The sequence below is a fragment of the Gasterosteus aculeatus genome, chromosome Y (genome assembly GCF_964276395.1).
Source record: "Gasterosteus aculeatus chromosome Y, fGasAcu3.hap1.1, whole genome shotgun sequence".
NCBI lineage: Eukaryota > Metazoa > Chordata > Actinopteri > Perciformes > Gasterosteidae > Gasterosteus > Gasterosteus aculeatus.
The window spans coordinates 15,019,124-15,043,315 of NC_135709.1; the positions used below are offsets into that span (position 1 = coordinate 15,019,124).

General features: G+C 45.5%; 1 protein-coding gene and 1 long non-coding RNA gene across 2 annotated transcripts in view; both read left to right on the forward strand.

Annotated features, from left to right (window-relative positions):
• The window catches only part of LOC120812247 (N-acetyl-beta-glucosaminyl-glycoprotein 4-beta-N-acetylgalactosaminyltransferase 1-like), a 113,170-nt gene that overhangs the window by 16,474 nt on the left and 72,504 nt on the right, over window positions 1–24,192 (forward strand). Inside the window, exon 2 of the mRNA XM_040168067.2 lies at window positions 21,930–22,042. Within this exon, the coding sequence (XP_040024001.2) occupies window positions 21,930–22,042 (113 nt within the window). The remainder of the gene's footprint in view (window positions 1–21,929; window positions 22,043–24,192) is intronic.
• On the forward strand, window positions 6,464–6,875 carry LOC120826146 (uncharacterized). The gene is made up of 2 exons (XR_005713214.2): window positions 6,464–6,590; window positions 6,836–6,875. It is a non-coding gene; the product is annotated as an uncharacterized LOC120826146 (long non-coding RNA).

Consider the following 24,192-nt stretch of genomic DNA (forward strand, 5'->3'; position numbering starts at 1 on the left):
GCTCGCCGGTGCAATCAACTTAAAAAAAGTCTTTTGATGTTGAAGCCTTTTTTTTTTGGCAGGCTAAAGTAAAGTGGATTCAGTTTATCCCCCACGATCACGCTGAGAGCCGCTCATTCAGTGTGCAGGTGAAGGCCCCACTCAGGTGGGTTTAAACAACGGGTGCTTGAAGTAGAAATGTTTACCGAAGCCGTGTTCACCTGAATGCATAGCAAGCATCACGATGTGTCAACGCCTCCGTTAAGCGTCTCAGCTTTTTCTCTCTTGTTTGAATGCGCTCACACTGCACAGATGGCCTCTACAGAAAGGTTATGTGTGATTTGACGGTTGATTACTGTACTTCTGTGTGAGGAGTTGGAAAAGGTCAAATTGATCGCAATGAGCATAATAGTTACCACGATACCATTCTGTTCTAACGTTGGATTCAAATTGCAGGTAGCTGGCAAGGTCCTAATTGAGATTGGATAATAGGTAGATATTCACTTTCTCTCATCAGTGAGCTAAGAGTCGAATGTTCCGTGACAAGAATATGTTTCCAAACCTTTTAGCGTTGTCCTGTGTCATCTCAGCCTGATGACGGGATTAATGCCCCACTAAATTACGCAGTAGCTGAATCTGTTAAGTGCATCCAACAACACTCTGCACACAATACCTCTGTCGTTTATCAAGAGAACCCTGGAAGGAACTGTTCTTCGACTGAAGAGTTGGCATAGAGTACCTGTTTGAAAAGGCCGTCATAAAGTTCAAGGAGTAAAAAAGCTTGACCAAAGGAGTCTGTTGCAATGTGTGCATTCATTTGCAAACATTAACAACTGGGGGGCAATAGTCACACACCAACATACTTACTTGCATACAGACGGACGGAGACTCCTTGCTTTAAAGTTTGATTGCAACACAAACACAAGTTAAGGTCATTTCACGGCGCCGTCTCTGCCATCCGTCCGTCAATTCAGCGTGCAAAGACAGGCAGCTGTCTCTCAGCCCCCCCCGCCCCCCCGAAGAAAGAGATCCCCCAACCCCTCCCCCACATTACCAGCACCACTACCCATCCTTGCAGTGAGAATAATGCCTGTGTGTGATGTGTCCGTAGAATGTAGCACCTGGGTCCCGCTGAAGACTCCTGTCTGCCCGGGTCAGATGTCTCCTGGTACATACACACACACACACACACACACACACACACACACATGTGCCCTCCGTTCCTGTTGTTCAAGCACTCTTTGCTCATTCATATGCTTCAAGGGATTCCTATTTTGCTGCCTGGATTCTATTTATTCCGGTGCTGTGGGAGTCCGCACCTGTGGGGTTCATGCATATATAAACACACACACACACACACGTCGGTGCGCTGAATTTGCTTTGGTGGCTCCCATTTTAAGCTGTGGGGAAGCTCACTCTGGAAGCGTTTGTGTTTGCCCCCCTTCCCGAGTTCCAGCTGCAACGAAAATGGATGCAGGAGCTGCGGAGGAGACAAATGGAGGTAAAAGAATATCATCAGACTCCAGCTGCCACTGGGGATTCATAACAAAAAGCTAAATGTGCACTGTGCATATAAAAAAATAAAAAAATAAACTCATGGACCTGTAAAGCCACTTCTTGCAGAATGTACACACAATATGTGTGGCAAGAAATCGTCAACGTTAATTATGGGAATTTCTGAATATAACTCGACATGCAATCTAAGATGTGTGTGTGTGCAGTTGTGTTAGCTATTTGTTCCGTTTATGAGTGTGTGTAGGGTGTGTTACTTTCTCCTCCGTGGTGGGGTGCTCCGGCTCTGGGGTCCGCCCCTCCCTCTGCCTTCCTCAGTCAGACGTGTGATGTGTCTCATCCTCATGTGCTCAGGACACTCTGCTCGCCAATGTCCTTGTTGTCCACAATTGTAACACACGTTTGGATCATAACTCCCGTAAGTCCGATCTGATCTGCCACGAGCTCTTCCATAACCTCTTCCTCTTCCACGTTGGCCTTGGGCAAATTGTTGGCACTGCAAGCACGTAAACATCGCATACTGAGCCTTTTCAAAACCTTTTAGTTTGTCCTCTTTCTTGTGTAACTCATCTTCAGCGTGTTCAGCGTGCTGAAGGATGTCTGCAAGAGCACAGGTTTTCCAGGTTACACATGATCTCTTCACCATCCGTATAAGCTCAGGTCTCATTCTGCTTATAAAATGTTCTTTCAGATGGACTTCATATGGCATCAGGGGCTGTGCCTCCGTTGGATCAGGTCGCTTAAGGCCACTGTGGGTGTCAAAAGCTGTCGTCAGGCGTGCCAGGAAGGAGCTGCATGTTTCTTGTGGCCCTTGTGTCATAGAGGTGACGGTGGGGAGGTTCAGTCTCAGAGGAAATTGTTCTTTTACCAACACAATGAGAGCATCTACAGCACTTCTAATGTCCACATCTGTGCCGTGCTCACAATCAGGATCTTTAAGGCGAGCAGCCATTCTTGTGGTGTTGAACACACTCTGAACCTTGTGATAGTCATGTGTCAGAAGTCTGCACATCAGACGCCACAGCTCTGACATGCTAGGATGGTATTTTCTGACAAATTGCTGAAGATCAGTCTCCCACTTAGCAAGATTGTCCTTGGGACTGCAGACGTGGCTCATTGCCTTGGTCACATCGGCATCTGACCAGGGTCTGAGAACCAGCATCGGCCCTTGCGCCCCCTCGACTGGAAAAGAAGCTGCAGGATTGAACAACGTCTTTTTTTCTTCTCTGAGCAAGACCCGTCTTTGTTGAGCCTGCGAGCGGGTCACAGTAGGTGAAAAGGTCGTCTGGCTGGTGTTTGAGGTTGAATCTGGCTTCCCTCCTGGTGGGCTGTTGTCAAGCCGAGGAAAGTTTGCTTGTGCTGCTTCCTGCTGAGGAGACTGCGGGCTCATGAAGGCGGGAGCTGGAGGAGCAGTGAGGGGAGGGGGGGGAGTCCAGATCCGTGTCCACCAATCTCCTCAGGAACTCATTAAAACAAGGATAAAGTGTTTTTGGGTTAGAAGGGGTACACATTTCAGAACCTTATGTAGGATCTTTGGTCTTTAATGAATTAAATGCTACCAACCTCTGTCTCTCCCTTCTCTCCGACTCATACTTCCACATCTTGAAAGCTTCCCAATCTGCCTTACATACCACATTCTTCTTCTGCTTTCTTCTCGACAGGCCTGCATGCTGAGCTGCATCGTTCTTCTCCTTCCCCCCCAGTTGCAATTCCAACTGTTCCAATTGATTCTCACTCAAAACTCCCCTTTGAAGGAAACCCCAATTCAACCCATTTTTGTATTTGATTCAAACTGCCAGGATAACGCTCTGACATAAATTTACACAATAGTGGCAGGATATTAGTCTCATGGTTATCACCCGTCTCCCCTTTACTCTGAACACTACCCATTTAGCTATCTGTATCTGTATACAAGGAGTGTACGCGCCTATAAAGGTGCGCACAAACGGAGAAATACCACATGCATAACTAAGGCAAGTCAGTGACCGTTGCTTTCTCTGGTCACTCAGTCTACTGCATCGATCCAAAGTCGCGCCTGTGAACTTCAGACACAGGATGTTGCAACCTTGTGACGAATACTACAGGTGACCCAGACACGTCTGTCTACAACACACTCGTTGTGAGATAGGCCTAAAACCCTTTTGTCATGACTCTGTCTGCCTTAAAATAATTTTGATCTCTCACCGCGGCAGCTTCTCACCCTCAGGGAGGAATCACCTATACTAAATGGCCTTCTGTCCGTCCGTCAGAGTCCAGATCACGCGTCCATCCCATCCTCGTCGCCAAGTTTGTGGTGGAAATTTGTGGATTTAGCCCATGTGAGAAATCAAAAGTATCTTGAGCTTGCTTTGTGATTAAGTATTTATTACTAACTAGAATATAGAAAAATGATAAAGAATACAGAAATCATCAGCACAAGTCGTAAGCACAGACAGGAGTCAAGTGACTACAATTCAGCTTAAAAGGGGCAGATGTTCCTTCCCCCAAAAGGAGCAGGAAGATCTGACAAAGTTTCTATGGGGAACCAGGAGCTTTTATACATCAGGTTCGAGGAATGGTACCAGATGTTGTTTCGGGAACCTCCGCGACCCTCTCTTAGTGGACCAAGTCAATCATTTTGACAGACAGGAAAACAGAGGAGAAAGGTAAATAGAAGAACATGATATGATCTGTCCAAGTCACATATGGATTTCATCGTGGACTAGGTCAGGTCACGAGTTTCACAAGAAAGGTCACATACGAGTTCTTGAGACTCTCACAATATGCACCTCAACAAATTCTCCCCCGACAGAAAACACTTTGCCTTCCATGCTTGTCTTACTCGTTTCTACAGTATCATTGTTGTGTCTTCATTGTTGCGTGCATGCGCGTTCGCCATGTTGTTTGCTCCCCCCTATAATATATAAAAAAAAAGGCGAGGAAAATTACCTCTGTTGCTGTTCTCCATCCCTCTCCATTTTTATGGATCTATGCGTCCTTTCCCTTTCTCCTCATCTACCCCTCTTTTCCTCCCTCCTCTCGGCCCCAAATCCCAAAACTCTCGCCTTTTCGCCGTTGCCGTGTTGGACCGGGCTTATTTTTGCTCGGGCAAACATCCTCTCCTTCTCATCTCCATCCAGTCCTCTCTCCCCCCTCCTCCCCCTCGGCTGTCCTTCTCACTTCTCTCTGCTCTCACCCTTTCTCCTCTTAGTTCCAATTTCCTCTGCTCGAATGAGATGTTGTGTACAGAAGAGAGTGTGTACCTTCCTTATCACCAGCTCCGGTCCGGGTATTAGGCGGGGGAAATGGGCCTGTAATGAAACAGAGTAGTGCTGTGCAAACACACACCCGTCACGTTTGTTGGTGTTTTATGTGTGTGTGTGTGTGTGTGTGTGTGTGCGCGCATACGTTCTGGCGAGTGGCTGATTAAGGGTCGCCCTCTTTCTCATCTCGTTGCTCTTCCCACTGTCCTCGCTTCTCTCGTCTTGTCTCGCTCCTTCAGCCTCTTCCCACTTCTCCTGTCCGTTACCTTTTTTAATCTCTCTTTACGCCTCCCACCCTCTGTCTCTCGGGTCGTCAGTCTTTCCCTTGTGTTATTTACGGTTCCTTTCTCTTCAGTGTATCTTGTCAATTTCAATTGTACACATGTTATTTGGGGTGAAGACGTGTCCTGTGTCCATACCGCGCGTGTGCTTGTAACTGTCTTTCTGTCCCCAGCATCCTTTTCCACCCCCGCAGGAGCCTCCTCCACTGTGCTCCGTGTCCTCTTAGCTCCCCTGGTCCTCATGCATTGTACATGAGTTGAGCGACAGCAGCAGAAGCCCTCGTGCTTCCCTGCTGAGGTTTGCCATGACAGTCGTGTGTGCTCATGTCATGTCTGCAGAACTTGTCTCAGAGAGCGCACGCTCCCCCTGAGCCGACTCTAGCAGAATCGTTCTGCGCTGTTGTGGTTGTTGTTGTCCTTTTTTTAATCTTTCTACAACGCGCTCACAACCGAACAGACTTTGTTCATGCTCCTCTTTGCACGCGCCGATCACCCTCCAAGAGGGGGCTTGTTATAGGAAGATAGCTTAAGTGGGTAGCGTTGAGCTCTAATGACGAGAGTGAGTGATGAGTAGTCGTACTTGCAAGACAATGATACCCAAGGCTCGATACCACTTATTGGGAGAAGCTGCAATTAGAAATGTGGCCAAGTTGTATTCAAATTAAAATCTTTTTTTTATTTCAAACAACATTTTGTAAAGGAAAAACAAATCATTATTAATATTCATGCTGTGATATAAGAGGTCATCATATCCATTATATTTGCAGTCAGTTGTCAGGACTGCAGGATAAACAAAATTCCAGGCAATATTTATCCTCACAACTGGATATGATTGATTGATGGTCAATACGGTACATTGACTGGCTCAGAGGTAGCACAGAAGTAGGGTTTGCAAAAACTGGGGCAGCCAAAAACAGCGATCGAAGGAGAGCGGATGGAGAGCTTCTGTAAGGTCAATACGAGCTCACAACTCAGGGTTTTGATTGTTGTTTTGGTTTTTTACGGTCGACGTGTACACACCGACAGCGGGGTAGTATGGCGAGGGCTGCTGAGAGTGACGGATTGGAACATGCTTCGCCTCTGGCTCGTGCTCGGGGCGGCGCGGTCGCCCAAGTTGGTGGTTTTCAACATTAAACAGCAAATTCTCCCGGTTAAACGGAGGGAGTGAGTGCTGTGTAAAGTCTGTGTTTACCACGTTTGCTATCAGATGCACATCTCTCGTCCCACTTGGTCACGAACGGCTGCATGATGTCTACAGTTCAGGGACGGGTCGGACTCTTAACACGCTGTCCGTCACAGATGAATACACCGTACCTCCTCCTCCAAAATATGGTAATATAAAGGTTTAAATATCACGAGAGCTCATGCATCATGTCATGTACACTATGTATGTTTTGTCACAAACGTTAAATCAATGCTATGTTTTATTTTGAAAACAGGAAATGTGATGTAATTTGTCAGGTGACAGGAACCAGGAAGTCAATGAAGAATATGGCTCAGAACTGCTGTTTGTATTGGTAGCTTTTCAATCCAGTTGAGTCTGCCTGCATCCTATACCTTTTTGATAGCATCGTTGGTACGTATTGATTTGTTTTATTGTTCATTATCATCTCAGGTGATTATTTTTGTGACAATGTTTAGTTTGGATATTTTTGTGCACATGGCCTATTGAGTCATTCGGGTTGGTAACTGCACTGCTATGGTTGTCATTAAAGTCCATATGACTTAATAAATAACAAAGTAAATAAGCATAAATATATAGAGTAGCGGTCGAAGACAATGCACTTTATTTGTATTTATTATGTCTTTTGTGTGTTTTAGTTTTACTCTTTCTCATGTCAATAAACCTGTGGACAACGGACCATTGTCTTCAGAGTTGTGATGTCAGAAAAGAGTTCGTCTAACTGCCAAGGTGTATCGGAGCGCATATACCGAGGGCGGCATAATGTATATGTAACAGATGTGTTTAGGGCATGGAAGTAGTCGACTCAGGTACTGATCTTTTCAGCATTTATTTGCTCCTGCAGAAGTGAGGGGATTACTTTTTCTTTTTATTACTCTTCGTGTTCTGTTATATATTAACACACGGATACATACAAACCTCTTAATACAAGCATAAGATGGGCTAACGTACCTTCCAAAGCACGGCGGCTGCATGGCTACAGGTACAGCCTGCAGTCTCCACATCTCCCGTCTTGGTAACCAAAACCCAGGCGTTATGCGCTGAATTGTTAACGGACTGGCTTGGTTGAACATCGGCCTTTAGGTAAATTAAACTGCCCATATCGTGTAAAAGTACACAGTCCACTTTGTCGGAATGGAGGTACTGAAACGCCTCTGAGCTTTTCAGGTTATTAAGGCATTCCCATCCACCGCCATGGAATCAATAAAATAAGAAAAGATCTTGGATGTTGTGCTGCTGGGCCATATCGACATGTTGTCCGCCCATGATGTTACCTTACTTGGATGCGGAATGGTCAAAACACCATTTTTAACAAGATTTTCAGTCGAATGTTGCCATTCCAAAGCCCGTTTTACACCACTACTCAGCCTGCGCCGGTTCTTGGCAGAAACAGGAAGTAAACCGGAAGTGACAATAAGAAACTTGTCTATAGAGGGGAACGTATACGTCAGGACGACCGGATGTAGCGAGTACAAACGGCGCAAAATGAAACAATGACCAAACGTATACTTTTACCACCACTCCATCGTCTAGAATAATGACGCACCACAGCTGAGAACCGTGGTCATGTTACCCACGCTAATGGTAGCTGATGTTAACAGTTATAATTAAGAACATAGCGAAATAGTGCGACGTCGTTTTTCTCTCAACTTACCTTCAACAGTGTAACGCTACTGTGAAGGAAAAACGGGACTACGGAAGCCTAGGAGGCGCAGGAGAGATGAATTGCAATTTCCGCAAATTTGACTCATCAAAATAAAATTCACACACACACGTTCAACAAGATTGTTGAATAATAACCAAAAAATAAAATACAATACTTTGAAAATGACAGTGTATTTCTAACTCTGTTACATATACACAAAGTCCGTATCCTTTAAGATATTTTATCCAACACAAGTTTTTTTGTGTGTGTGTGATCTTTATTAATTAATGATATGTGAAAAGAAAAAAAAAGCCCCAAAAAAAGTCCACTTGTAGCAGTCAGAGGAATACACCTAACTACATGTTGGCTTCCCTCCATTTACACCAGTCTAGAAACTCTACACGGACATGAATGCTTCATTAAAAGAGTAACTTCTGAACGGCCTTGAGTTCATTTTGTATGTATCTGCACACACGTATTCATTTGTATGCACCTTTGTTGAGGCAGCAGGACAGCAGTGTAACCTCTAGTGTTGTGTATGTAGGCTGATAAAAATGATGACAGGACACTAAGATGAATTTATTTCTCTTGTGGGTTCTTTATTTCCCCCGACTGCACTCCTGGAGCACAGCCTTAATGTGTCAAATTAAGGAGGCACTTGGAACAGTGTACAAATAACAAATAACCAGTTGCTTCGCTTCACTAACTAGAACAGGATGTCATGGAATAGAGCTACAATTACCTTAAGCTAGAAATTACATGAAGCTACAGTTACATAAAAATCAACAGTAGTGACCCCTTCCTGTTAAACAGACCAAAGAACATGCACATCGGTCTCATGCTGTTCAAATCCCACACCATTGTCGTTCCTCCAAAAAGTCCCGAAAACAATAAACTCACTCAAGCGCCGGCGCGCACGGCTCCATGCACGTGCAACCTCAACCCACAGCAGCTTGTTACTCCCCTCTAAACGAAGCAGAGGTGCACAACCCAAGAACATACACTCAGTACAGGCAATCAATCACAATTTACATGGTGAGTCAGGTTTATTAATGTGAGAACACTTACGCTGACCCGCAGAGTTAGTAGCCACTAGGTCCCGCTCTGCAGCTCCAAATCCCACGTGAACTCATGCCAATGTACTTAAAGGGGCAGTACGCCCTCACCCTCTGTGCGGACCATCTAGCAGTCCAAAAACCTCCCTGCCCCCACTTTACCCGGCTACATGTAAAAGAAATGAGTAATTTTCACTAACAAACTGAGCACAAATACTTGACATGAAGATCTCTTAATAGATATAAAGTGTTAACAATAATACAAAGTGGCAAATTGAAAAATAATCCAATACAAAGAAAATTGTACAATTTTTTATTTTATTTCAGTTCTGAGGAGCCCCTTGATTTGACATTACTGCTTTGTGTGAGTTGGTATCCAGCCAATTATTTTTCTTTGGAAGGTCGAGATGTTGCCGGGCAGCGGGACCAAAGAGCCTGAGATATGCCGACACCATACTCGGGACCTTGCTCTCCAAATCCGTGTAAAATCGCACGGATTGAGGCCCGGTCTGTGCCTCCAACACTGAGCCAGCTGGAAATCTGTTTAATTAAGCACATTAAGATATTTTTTTGCACCCGCTACTCACCCTAGTAACAACATCTCCCTCGACAATCCCTTCAAGATGGCAGTGGAACTGTCGGCTGTCTAGTTTTCACTCACATGCAACTTGCAGCGTATTTATTTCCTTTTAGCTTTTTTGATTCACAGCACACTACTGTCAATATGACAGACAAGACTTGTGCAAAGGATCCTTGTCGTTACTTCGCTGCGATCTCCTCCAACAAGCATCCTTTATTGATTTGATATTTTAGGAATGGGAATGTCCTTGAAGATGGACCTCTGAGATTGCAAGCCTAAGGAGTAAGGAATTCATTAATTAGAAACTTTAGGCCCGTGCGATAATTCAACATAACTGAGCGGTTGATGTGTCCTTCTCTCGCCTTCCCTTTTTCCATTCCAACCCGTCGTCAAAGATGTCGATCAACGGCGTCTGTTGCCGGCCTTCATATATCTGCAGCGTGACCAGCCTTTGCTGCCACCAGAGGATACGAAAAGGAACAACCATGAATAATTTACCGCAAGCAGGAATAAATAAGTGGGTAAATAGACACGAGAAACAAAACGCAAACAATCGCGGCAGCTCGCGTGAATTCATTGCCGGAAGGCGTCACGTGTCCTCCTCTCACTCTGCTCTGTGACTGATTCGGGGGGGGCAGCAGGTTGTGAGGATTTATTTTCCTGGCTGGATAAGCGAGTGAACTGATGGCGGGTCGGCTGCTGCGGGAGCCAAATTGTATCACACTTTTGTGTATTCCTTTGTTCCACTGTTATGTAATTTTGTTTGCCGAGCTAAATGGTAGCAGGCGCACTGATGTTCTGTCTCGTACTCTCCACCACAGCGGCACGATTTTGAAAATAGCATCTCGCACCTCAAAAGTACTGCTGTAATTGGAACGTTCATTACAGAGACGCTGATGAGGCGGTTTCTCTCTTTCGGGACCCAGAAAAATACATTCTTGTGTAATGAGGTTCTTGTGCGTTATCATTTTAGCTGAAGCACTTTGAAACATCGCTTGGTGGAGATTCCTCTAAAGTGAATGTATCCGCGTTGTCGTTATCACCAGTAACCAGCAGATGATAAGACAAGGGTATTATTGTTCCCGTCCTCCTCCTTCCCCTCACATAACCTCTTCTTTTTCTTCTGAAATTCCCTCCGTGCCTTTTGTTCCGCCGCCTCCCTCCCCTTCCTCTGCCCTCCTTTCCCTCCTCCTGTCTTCTTTTACCTTGAACCCCCCCCAGGCCCCCCCTCCATACACATCCTCCTCCATCTCTCTTTGTCTCAGCACACGGGCGATGTTATCAGGAAAGCGATGACTCCTCGGGGCGATCCAAATCGGGTTCTCTGCAGAAGATAATGACCACGCCGGGGTTCTACACGGAGGCAATATTCATGCATTAATTGCTGCTGCCGCATCAGATGGCTTCAGAGAGTGATTTGAGACAGAGAGGGAGAGGAGGAGGAGGGAGGAAGGGAAAGAAGAAGAAGATTAAAGGTGTGCAGGAAGGGCAAGCGAGGCGGTAACGACTGAGGCGGTGAGAGGAGAAAGGGAAATGGAGGAGCGTGTTTTTGGAGGGGCACAAAAAGGCAGCGCTGGTAAACCGAGTCGGGTTATTCTGGGGTCAGTGTTGTCTCTGGTGTTCTGCGCTTTCTAAACTACAAATTTGTCTTTCACCGAGGTGTAGCTGAACTCCCCATTACCCTCCTCCCATCTGTCTTTTTTCTTTGGTTTTTCTGTCGTTCTCTCGTTGCAAGATGGAGGTCCTTTTGCGCTGTCATTTTTTAAACTATTTTATTTCTGGATCACAGACGGGGCCTTGTGTCCCGAGTTTGGATTGGCGGCTCGGTTCAGGCTCCCCTCTCAGCTGTCAGGGTGACGAAAGTTGGATGAATTGTTGGGTAAAAGTCTCCTCGGGTGCGCTCATCTCATTAAGATGCTCCGTTTGGCTCTGACCCGTGCACACGTTGGAGCGCGTTCAAGGCTCCAAGGCCCTTTTCGTTTCTCTGTTTACAAATGTGTGCTGACAAGCGAGGGGGGGGGGAGATCAGGAAGAAGCAACCCATGCATCCTCCCTCTAACTCCGTCCCCAGTGACACATCGGCTGTGACGGTCGTGGCTCTGCAGCGGCTCAGATCGGCCTCCTCGTCTCCTGCACTGTGATTGGAGGAGCTGCCTCTGGGTGTCACTGGCTGCTGTGTGCGGTTGCTCGGCGATGCGTCTGTGTGCATCTCCCTCCGCTTTCTCGCAGGGCCGTAATTAACACCCCGGAGACGGGGAAATACAGATGGGCTTGGCCTTTTATGAATATGCACTCACACTCATTCTATGCACCTTTTTTGATTTGTTGTGAGGCTCATCGACCTTTGCTCACTTTTGTCTCTATCTATCGGTTTTGTAGCTTCACTCTGTGCTCCCTTTCTCCCATATCTTTTGCCGTAGGCTGTGATGGAAATGCTTCTCTTTTCCATTCTTGTCTCCTTGGCAACTTAGATTCTGGCTAAATCGTACCTCACAGGCCTCCAAGCAGCCGGTGGAGTTCACAGAGGCCTCGGGCACTAAGCAGCAGCAGGAGACGGGGAGAGACGGACAGCCATTTAGAGGGGGAGCGAGGGACGGTGGGATCAGACCGCTTTGTTCCACACAGCCTATGGCCGAATACCAACTATACAAGAGATTGACAGAACTATATCAGCTTTTATTCCTTTAGTCTTTGCCAACGTGACCCCACGTTGCCAGTTTGGTTCTAAAATGATGCTCATTGAAGTATGAGAAGACGTACCCACTATGCGCTATCAGAGAAGTCAAACAACGCTGCACAATATGCACTAGAAGTCAGGTTTGGAAACCTCTGGCTGGTACTGTATATGGAGATGTTTTCCTATTAAATGCACATCGATTGCCATATTTTAGACTAATCCCACTCGAGGCAATGTTCGGCCCTGTTCAGCAGCCAATGGTGAGTGTAAAGTGTAAAAAAAAAAGAAACCATCAAGAGCAGATGAAATGTGTTTCAAGTAGAGAGCAAGTGAGATACAAACCTCATCAGAGCGCAAATGCTCTCCATAAGCAGGAGGCACTTCCTTGCTCTCACGGCCTTTTTTTGATTGTCGGTGTAATCTCTGGACTTGTTATTGCCACTCGTCGCACCATGCTAAGTTGGGCTGAATATTCATGAATGGAAAGGCCTGGAGATGTCGATTTCATATGTGTACATATACAAGTATAGATATACTTGAACATGAGCACAGTGCCACAGCATACGTGCCTTTTGATTCCAAGTGATGGACATTCCCACACTCATCTGCTCTGCAACGCAAATGTTCAACTGACTCTATTCGTTCGATTTGGTTGAAAACCATAAGCCCTAAGTATCTGTGTGTGTGTTTGAGGGGCTCTCCAGCCTTTTGAGGTCATGTCTTTTAGTCTTTGAGTGCATGAGTTTTGATTTTCTGTTTTTGTCTCCATCCGAAGCATTTCTGTGTTTTCTTTTTTTTCTTTTGTTACATGTGGCGGCTTCAGTGTTCTGCTGTGCATTTGAAAAAACACTACCACAGCTTGGAGGAGATGCGAGAAGAGCGGAGGAGAGTGGGACCCCTCTGCCTCTTGACCCATATCACACCGCATTAAGCAGCATTCCCTCGTTCTCCGCCCTGCACCCCCCAAGGGCCAGCGAGCACTCTCTCTCTCCCTCTCACTGCTGCGCTATTTCCCTCCTGTCCTTCCTGGCCCCTCTCTGTCACACTGCCTTTGTCTCCATTTATCTCCAATATCTTTATTTTATCTGTAAGGCCCTCTTATGCTTTTCTTGTTTAAATGCGCTGTTGCTTCCCTTTTCTTTATAGATAGATATAGATAGATAGATATAGAGGGGCAATAGGCGAGTGTCAATCAGTTAATGGCTGACTTGGTAATGAGTGAACGTGAACAGGGGACACGGCATGCCCCCGCCCCCGTGGTTACGCCCTTGTCCACGCGCCTCTTACAGTCTCCATCGGTGTTCCTGTCTCCCCTTTGACTTCCAGTTTAATCTGTCTGTCTTTCCATTACTCAGCGACGCAAATCACCGACTTCCCCCCCAAACAGCTTATCCGTGTGGCGAGGTCAAGAGGTCAATTTTCTGTTGAACCGCATATTAAAACGGACAAGGCGCACGAGCTAAGCAACTTTTGATTGAAGTGTTGCTGCAGCGCCTCCTGGGATGCAAGTGTGATGAAGAGAGAGAGAGAGAGAGGGGAAAAAGTGCAATGGGCTGCACTCGGCCAGGCGGAAGCAGTGAGGAAGGTCAGCGGCAGAAGCATAGCAAGCAGTAAAAACGCAGAAGGCCGTGCGTGGATTCGCTGTTAAGAAAGAGAAGCGAAAGAGAGAAGGCGGCCGTGCCTGTCACGCGACCGGCGACTATGACGATCAGTCACAATGCCGTGGCCTAGTTTTAGTGAGTCGAGATTCTCATTTGGACATCGATGCAGCAGGGGGAGAATCTGTAAGTAAACATCTCTATCCGCCCTGTCTGGTGTCAAAGAAACAGGCAAGTGGAGCTGTGGAGTATTTTATTCCTAAAATTAGGCCCCATGACACCAGATTTTGAGCTTCATTTGGATGCCGTACTCCAGAGAAGCCATTGTTACTGACCTGTTCTCCTTTCTCACATAGCTACCTCCAGCCAGGACACTGTCACAGACACCCTTTTTTCTAATGTCATAATGACCTCCGTGTTCTCCACTATGCTGGGATTCAGTCCAAGAAAACGTATTTTCTGAAATGAGATTTATTGACCAAGTAGGTCTCGAGCCGTTGCTAAATTTGTGATAAAGTCTACTGCAAACTCAAGGTATTGAATTAGCACATATGAAACATCATCAATAATCTATTTTCATAACCATTAAATTTCCAAAACTTACAAAAAAATGGTCACCGTGGCCCACCCTGTAAAAACAAGTATTGAAATTATGACAATTCAACCCAAATGTCTTTTAGCGTAAAATGTCCACCCCCTCGCGTAGTGGACAGACATGGCGTTAGCTGTAACTTAACGGGATAATTCCAGTTTCTCCACTGGGTTCTGTCACCAGTTCTCCATTACCGTCAAGTGTTAAGTGGCTGTGACTGTGCCTTTTTTCAAAAAGGGACCATGTTGCAACCGCTCTCGAGATAACGCTGTAAATATACGTCGTAAATATAAACGACCTGACGACCTGCTTAAATTTCAATCTCTCCTCTCCTCGTTTTCTGCTTCTATCTCTGCTGCCAAAAGCTCTTTCTACCAATCCAAAATCGAATCTTCATTTTCTAACCCCAAAAAACTCTTCTCGATCTTCTCCAATCTCCTCGAACCCCCTACCCCTCCTCCCCCCTCCACCCTTCTTCCAGGAGACTTTGTCAACCACTTCACCAAGAAAATAGCTGACATACGCTCCTCCTTCTCAAACCCACCTCCTACTTCTCGCGTCGCACCGACCTCACCTCTTTCGCCCTCACTTTCCTCTTTCACCGCCCTCTCTCCTAACCAAATTCTTACCCTAGTAACCTCTGCCCGTCCGACCACCTGCCCTCTTGACCCCATTCCATCACATCTTCTACAATCTATCGCACCTGACCTTCTTCCGTTCCTCACCTGTCTCATCAACAACACTTTGTTATCTGGCTGTTTTCCCAATTCTCTGAAGGAGGCAAGAGTCAACCCCCTCCTGAAGAAACCTACCCTCAACCCTTCTGAAGAAAACAACTACAGGCCGGTCTCTCTTCTTCCCTTTTTGTCCAAAACCCATGAACGTGCGTTGATCTTTAATCAACTCTCCTCTTATCTCCACTGTAACAACCTCCTTGACCCCCACCAGTCAGGTTTCAAGGCAGGCCACTCCACAGAGACTGCTCTCCTTGCTGTCTCAGAGCAACTCCACACTGCTAGAGCCGCCTCTCTCTCCTCTGTCCTCATCCTTCTGGACCTCTCTGCTGCATTTGACACGGTCAACCACCAGATCCTTATTTCCTCCCTTCAGGAACTTGGTGTCACAGGCTCTGCTCTCTCCCTTCTCTCGTCCTACCTCGACGGCCGCACCTACCGGGTAACCTGGCGAGGATCTGTGTCGGAACCTTGTCCTCTTACTACTGGAGTTCCTCAGGGTTCCGTGCTGGGTCCCCTCCTGTTTTCGCTTTACACCAACTCTCTTGGCGCTGTCATTCGCTCGCATGGCTTCTCTTACCACAGCTATGTCGATGACACCCAACTAATTCTCTCCTTCCCTCACTCGGACACCCAGGTGGCGGCTCGGATCTCTGCCTGTCTAACTGACATCTCTCAGTGGATGTCCGCCCACCATCTGAAAATCAACCCCGACAAGACTGAACTACTTCTCTTTCCCGGAAAAGATTCGCTTACCCAGGACCTGACAGTCAACTTTGGAAACTCCGTACTAACGCCCACTTTGACCGCTAAGAACCTCGGCGTCACACTCGACAGCCAACTCTCCCTGACTCCCAACATCACCGCAACAACGCGATCCTGTAGATACACGCTCTACAACATCAGGAGAATACGTCCCCTTCTCACTCAGAAGGCAGCGCAGGTACTGATTCAGGCTCTTGTCATCTCCCGCCTGGACTACTGCAATTCCCTCCTGGCTGGTCTCCCTGCCACCGCCATTCGACCTCTGCAGCTCATTCAGAATGCAGCAGATCGACTGGTCTTCAACCTTCCGAAATTCTCCCCTACTACTCCACTCCTCTGCTCTCTTCACTGGCTACCGGTGGCCGCCCGCATCCAGTTCAAAACATTGGTGCTCACGTACCATGCTGTGAATGGATCGGGTCCAGCTTACATCCAGGATATGGTCAAACCCTACATCCCAACCCGCACTCTCCGCTCTGCAAAACTACTCGTCCCTCCCTCACTGAGAGCAAAACACTCGACTAGGTCTCGACTCTTCGCTGTCCTTGCGCCGAAATGGTGGAACGAGCTCTCTGAAGACATCAGGACCGCAGAGAGCCTTCACATTTTCCGCCGCAAACTAAAGACACACCTCTTCAGACTCTACCTCGACTAAAGACTAACAAATTGTAGCACTTAAATTGTACTTGTAACGTCACTCATCTATAGCAAATTGTAAATTGCCTTATTTGAGGAAATTGCACTTTCTTGTTTCTTGTTCTCCTGAGTTTGTACCCTATGGTTGAATGCACTTATTGTACGTCGCTTTGGATAAAAGCGTCCGCTAAATGACATGTAATGTAATGTAATGTAAAATGAATTGCGATGATGACCGTTGGCGCTGTTGTGTAATCACTGCAAGCCGCCATATTTGACTGTGCTGTTTAACAGAGGGCTATTGCATGCGACAGATCCTCCGAGGCTCCCGAAACACATCGTTATTATCGTCTAATCTCTGGGACACAAAAGTTCAAACTAAACTCTCCAAGTTAACCACGGCTTTATCTTCTCCCTCACCATGTTCACCGTTGAGTTGTCGTCTTGTATGCTAATCACACAATCTGTCCCTCACCTCGTCTATAGCGGAGCACCTTGCTGCTTCTCAGCCTTGTTCAAAAGGTACAAGGAGAAGCAGAGATGCGTCACGCACACACACGTGAATCCCACATACCATGTGCACATATATACGGAGGAATGCACTGAAACAAGCACAAATATAAACTTGGGGCACACGAGAGCTGTGGAGTTCAGAATATCATCAGTTCTAAAAGGGGGAAGCCGGACAAGGTGAACTTATTACTCATTTCCCCAAAAGCTGGAGAAAGTTCCTTCCAATCCTCGTCTCCATCTGCAGAGTCCACCCACATCAGCCTCAGATAAGACTCCCGTTCATTGTGGTTGTTAATGTGGTCCGTCAACAGACTTACCGCGGGAAAGGAAAGCGCTCTCTATCTCCTTCCTCCGGAGGTTGTAGAAGTTGCTCTCCTCCATCTTATCGTCTCAGTAAATGGAGCTGTAGTTCTTTGTAGCGGGCGGCATGGACAGATTAGGCAGAACGTACGAGCGGGGGCTCGATTAGCATTCCGCCCGGCCTCCTGCGCCCGCCGACTGCACCTCGTCGATTGGCTTCCATTAACCTGCCAGTCGGCTTTTCGCTACTTCATTGGAGACGGCGCAGAGTCCGCAGACGGGGACGGACGGACTCTCTGCAGCTCGCCTCCGCTCCTGCACACTATCGTTTCACGGTTATTAATCGGTTTCCGAAAGAATGTGTTGGCAAGGAATGTTTGAACGTTTGCACACACATGCAGTTCTCTTCCTCTTTTGGGATACTTGAAGAATTTAATAATAATTTTCTATTCATTATCAGTGGCTGCTCTTACTTGTTTTCATATAATAGGGGCTGATTTAAATGTAACGGTTAGGATATTGGCTAAGTTACACATCACTCGATACGGTTTGTGTTCTTAGTCCTTATTTGGAAGTCTTATTTTCTCAAGAAGTTCACTCAAACATTCTTCTCCTCCGACTTCAAAAGACAAAGCTTGAGGGACTTAAAGAAGAGCAGACATTATTTAAAAAGTGAATTCTCTAAATCTGTTATCTGTTCATTGAGGATATGAAAGCTCAGATGGATTGAAGTTTTAACATCCATGCAGCTTGAATATATCTCATTTATGAAAATAAAATGCATTTATATGCGTATTGTTGACCCTATTTTGAGGTTCAAAGATTTCCGTCACCTTCGTCCTCATTTCATAATCGGGATCATAAATGGTGAATCTCACCGGGCTGCCTGGAGCATTGCCTGCTCATAATAGTCTCACATAAATGGTTGGCGGTGCTGCCAGTTGACTCACAACAGTGTTTTCTCATGGGAATGAGAATAGAGTTAATTAGAAATAAATTGAAATGCACAAAGAGGTTTGTTGATTTTAGGTAATCTCAGTATATTTCAGTATTGTGTCCATCAATGCATCATTTATGGACTTCAAAAAGAAGAAAATTCTGAACACTCAACTGAAATCCACAAAATACATTATTGTTACATAGGCAAGGCAAGGCAACTTTATTAGCGCTTTTCATACACAAGGCAGACTCAAAGTGCTTCACATCATAACATTTCATACAATAAAGTGAGATAAACAGGAATTAAAAGACAATTAAAAACAGCAAATACAATTATAAATTCAAATCTTATTTAAATTTGTTAATTAAAAGCAGAGGTTAAAAGTGCAATGTAGGTAAAATTTAGCACAAGGCGAAGCTGAACATAAAAGCTTTCAGTCTTGTTTTAAACGTGGTCAGAGTTGGGGCAAGTCTTAAATCTTCAGGAAGTTTATTCCAGCTGTTTGCTGCGTAGTAACTAAATGATGCTTTCCCATGATTTGTATTTACTCTGGGAATCACTAACAGATTGGTGTCAGAAGATCTTAGTGATCTTGAAGGCTTATGTAGTGGAAGCATATCAGTGATATACTTTGGCCCTAAACCATGTAGTGATTTATATGTGAGCAGTAGGATTTTGAAATTAATTCTCTGACATACTGGGAGCCAATGTAAGGATTTAAGAATTGGTGTAATGTGCTCACATTTTTTGGTCTTTGTTAGAACTCTAGCAGCAGCGTTCTGAACAAGCTGGAGCTGCCTGACAGTTTTTTTTGGGAGACCTGCAAGGAGACCATTACAATAGTCTAGCCTACTGGTTATAAAGGCATGTACAAGTGTTTCTAAGTCTTGAGCTGACATGAGCCCTCGAAGTCGTGCTACATTTTTGAGGTGGTAGTAGGCCGATTTTGTTACTGATTTGATGTGACTCTCCAAGTGTAAATCTGAATCCATAATAACCCCCAGATTTCTGGCTTTATTTGATGTTTTCAGGGACAGAGAGTGAAGGTGTTGGGTTACTTTAAACCTTTCTTTTTTAGCACCAAATACAATGATCTCAGTTTTGTCTTCATTTAGTTGTAGGAAATTTTGACACATCCAGTCTTTGATTTGCTCAATGCACTGTCACAGAAGATCTATGGGGCGATAGTCGTTTGGTGATAGCGCTACATAGATTTGGGGGTCAATTTTATTTTTTTGCATGATTTGTCCTAATGGGAGCATGTAGATGTTGAATAAAGTCGGCCCTAAGATCGAACCTTGGGGAACTCCACACGTTACGTTGGTTGTTTCTGATACGAAGTCACCAATGGAAACAAAATAGTTCCTGTCTTGTAGATATGACCTGAACCAGCTTAAGACTGTGCCTGAGAGCCCCACCCAGTTTTCCAACCTGTCCAAAAGTATTGAGTGGTCGACAGTATCAAATGCAGCACTGAGGTCTAATAGCATTAATATTGAAGTTTTGCCAGAGTCTGTGTTAAGACGGATGTCATTTACAACTTTAATAAGGGCCGTCTCGGTGCTATGAAGAGGTCAAAATCCTGACTGGAAGTTGTCGTGGCAGCCAGTTGAAGCCAGGAAGTGATTAAGTTGTTGTAGGACAACTTTCTCAATTATTTTACTTATGAAAGGTAGATTTGTAGTTGTTGATAATAGAGGCATCTAGGCTCCGCTTTTTTAGGTGAGGTTTAATAACTGAAGTTTTGAAAGCTTTTGGGAAATGGCCTGTCTGAATAGAGTTATTAACTATTTGCAATACGTCTGTTGCTAGGCAGTCAAAAACATTCTTAAAGAAGTTGGTAGGTAGAGCATCAAGACAGCAGGTGGATGGTTTTAAATTTGTCACCGTTTCCACTAGAGTTTGAGAGTCTATGGCATTAAAGCGTGTCATCATTGCTGTGTTACTTTTGTCTAAATAGGGTGGTGATCCAACATTTTTTTCAAAACTTTTAGCTATTTTTGGCTCAACAATGGCATGAAAGTCTGGGTTGGAGTGAGACAAAGTTGAGCCGGGCTCTCTGGGGTTTGCCCTTTGATCTGGGGAGCTTTGAAGGACCCTGGAGGACACACTGGGACTGTGGACATGAACTAAAGCTTCATGCGGCTCAAGTGGCCTCATTTGATAAGGAAAGCTTCCTTGACCTCCATTTCTTTTCTTTTTATTATGTTTTAGTTTCTTTCTGTGCCAGGCTGACATTTGGCATGACATTTCCAGTAGAGTTTTTCCTCAGTGAGAAAACAACCCAACATACACTTGCACAAACAAAGAGTAAGATATACAGAAAACAGTTAAGAGGGAAGCATCGGGGGACGTAGCAATTTTCTTCTCTGTTAAGCAGGATGATGAGATGATTTGTTGGATCAAATCACTTTCTATTAAACGGTGACTTTGCAAAGGGAAAGGAGGCAGACATGATGGGTACCCAAACAAATGAGGAAGAAATATCCCGATCGTAATGTTTGCCACAGACGCCATCATGAGCAGCGTAAACAGAAGGAAAAACCTTTTTCATTTGTGATTAAAAAAAAACTTTGATTGTCTTTTCATGTGCGGTTTATCGCTCTGCGACGTTTGAGCATCCAGCTAATCTGTCTTTCCACTTCTCCTTCTTCTCCTAGACCGCATCAATCTCCATGCACCCCCCCAACTAACTCAGCCCACTCAGACTCATTATTAAGGGGACATATTGGAAAACCATTAGCTCTCATTACGCTTCTCGTTCTCCCCATTCTGTCTTTTAATCACAATACATCCTGTGTGTGTGTGTGTGTGTTCGTGTGGCAGTATGCTCGGCAGACAGTAATGAGCCACTTTCCCTCTAATGCTTTTGGGACGCCACAGAGTCCCCCCCTCACCCCTTCCCCTCCTCTTTGATTCTTGTGGTGGCGTCTATAGCTCACGCGCCACCTTTTAGTGGAAGCCTTTTGCTTCTTGTAGCTCCGAATAACCAGCCTCTGGTAGGTGCTGGATGTCCTGTCGCAGCTCCGTATCGGATTGTTCTCGGGTTTAATTATCCACGATCACACGCGTGTGTTCGTGCACACGCGTGTTTTGTTGGCACACGGGGAGGCACAGCAGTTTGGACCATTCAAAGAACACACACACACACTTGTGTAATATGCAGATTTTAATTCTTCTTACCCGGCCAAGTCACCTGACATCCTTGTGCAGCAAAACTCCCATAATCCATCTGTTGCATGACAGCATCCCAACAGCAGAGAGAAAAGCTCTTTCTTTATGTGTCTCTCTGTCTCGATCTCCTCCTTTTTTTCCTCCATTGTCACTCCCTCCTTTTCACATTCACCCTCTGGACCAGTTTTTATTCTCCTATGATCTTTTTTCTTTTTTTCTCCTTTTCCAATTACATCTTTCCCATTTAATCTCCTTTTTCTCTGGAAACTTTTATCTGGGCTTGATTACGCTAGAGAGGCTCAGTGGAAAGAAAATTAGGTGATATCGTGCAATTATTGTTGACCATGAGGATGATGGTAATGAAGATATTCATACTCATAATTGTGTTGCAGAGATGATAGTGATGACAATGGTGCTGTTAACAAAGCTGATTAAACCGGAGCTGAGGGTGACGATGATGATGATGATAATAATGGTACTTGCTGGCTGTTTGAGCAATGTCCATGTTTTCACCTTGTTCCAGATGGAGAGAGACAGACAGAGGGGACGGACGCCGGCCGTAAGAGGGACACTCGCTCCTCGGCTGGTCACCACAAGAGTGAGGACACCAGCGACAGCAGGGAGGACGAGCCTGCAGTGAGTCTTCCTTCATGTTGTCTTTCTTCTTTTCCGTCTCACAGGAGATGTGGGATGATGCAATGCAACAATGGTGGCGAAATATCTGTACTGCACTGTACTGAATTTGAATATTGTTTCCAACCCTGGTAGCACACAGGTCTAAATATATTGTGAAAACATAATTCAATCTAACCTCCTCCTCCTCCTCGAGAGTTTTTCTCATAGCTTTTGTGCTGAGGGATGTGAAATTTCACAGTTACATATCCAACCGCAGAACGTGAGGCCGAGTTTGGACCAACGGCAGAGATCATTGGCACTTTCTACATGCAGCCGTAAACTGCGGCGAGAATTTTGACACTTGTACTCTTCATTTCTGCTGATGCGATCATTTTTATTTTCATACTTTTAATTCGTGGTTACTGCAGATTGCTGATGAACGGTTCGATCGCCAGCGGGAGGAGGAAGGCTTGTGGGGAGTTGCATCACACAGCACTCTAGTCTGATGGAGGTTTACAATAATCTTTCTGCAAGCAATTCGGTTAATGAATAAACGTTTGTAAAATAGTAAACCTTTTATTTAAAATATTTATACTATACCAAATGTATTTAATAGCCAAGTCTCTATCTATAGATTTTTATTTGAGTGCTTTCACAGCATCATGCTCTGTTTAACATTATTATCGTATGTTTTAATATCCGTAGTGTTCCCTACTCTTATGCACCGCAGGGCAGGGTTTTGGTGAGCGGGCATGTGGAGATCGGAGATGTGGAGGTGTCGAATAAATGAAAAAGACATGCCCAACTGGTTCATAATCAAGGACCTAAGAGTCACTGGTGCAGATTAGCAGGTCTGAGCAGGCGGACATGCCGCTCCCCCACAAACATCTCCATTGTTTTTGTTGAACATCTTAGTTCCGATGGTTTTTCAGTTAAAATCACTTTATATTTGATCTTCCCTTCGATATTCTGTACGGGATCCGAACACCAGTTCGCAAAAGCCCATACTGAGCGATATAACCCCCTCCTACCCGTGCTGTCCTCCTGTGTGTCATTAGAACCCCCTCCTTCCTCAGTCCACCGGCTTTCCGGGCCAGAGCCTGCCGCTCACGTTGACGGGCCGTCTGCCGTGACGTGGCACATTGCCTGAGGCTCCGCTATCTGTCGGGCTCCTCGGCGGTGGCAAAAGAATCGGGGTCGTGAAGAAAATGTAGAGTGGTTAAATGTTTACCGTCGCCGTGTTGAATATTTGATGTGAAAGGGGCCAGAAGTATCGTAGAGCAATGAATGACACCGATGGAGGAGATGTTTCCCATTTCGTGATTGGTACAAATGATGGAAGTGTCTGTGCTCGCTGGAGAGGGTCATTAAATCTGGGCTCAAAGTCCCTGAGAAGCTGCTGCATGTGGATTGGATTGAAAACAAAGTAGACTCTCGGATTTCTGTCCTGCATGTGCGGCGAAACGTCACCCTCAGCGCGGCAGATCAAACGCACACTTTGGCCGCACACACACAAAAAGCTGCGGCTGCAGCAGTTTTAAGACCCAAACACGGTTTAAGTTAAAAAACCCAAAATGTCGTTAACGCTGTATTTCTGTTGACAAACCGAGGGGACTGTGCGAGAGAAGAAGAAGAAGAAGAAGATGATGATGATATATCTTATTCCGTAAAATGACGTCGTCTTCAGGAATCGATTCAAGCGAAGGCTTAAGCTAAATGTGCTTGAAGAGATAAGAGTCATGAAGTGGGAGCTGCCGGCGTCTGGTTGAATGCACTTATTGTACGTCGCTTTGGATAAAAGCGTCAGCTAAATGACATGTAATGTAATGTAATGTAATGTAATGTAATGTAATGTCTCTTTCTGAAAACGGACCCCTAAACCCCAAACCTGCCTGACGGCATTACGGCTCCTCTTCTGTAACCGTCAAATGGAAAGCAGCTCTCCGGATGAGTCGGCCTCGTAAACTGAAGCTCAAATATTTTGGCGGAGCTGTAAGCGTTCTGCTGAAGTCACTGAAATTTTAATAGCATCGCTTTGTCGTTTTCCTCCCTAAAGAACGGATAATGGATCTGTTTTGCCCCCCCGAATAATGATCGGTTGAGCCATGTTCATATTTGGGAGATAAACACGCTCTAAATCATCACTATTGCAATATGGGAGATGGAGTCAG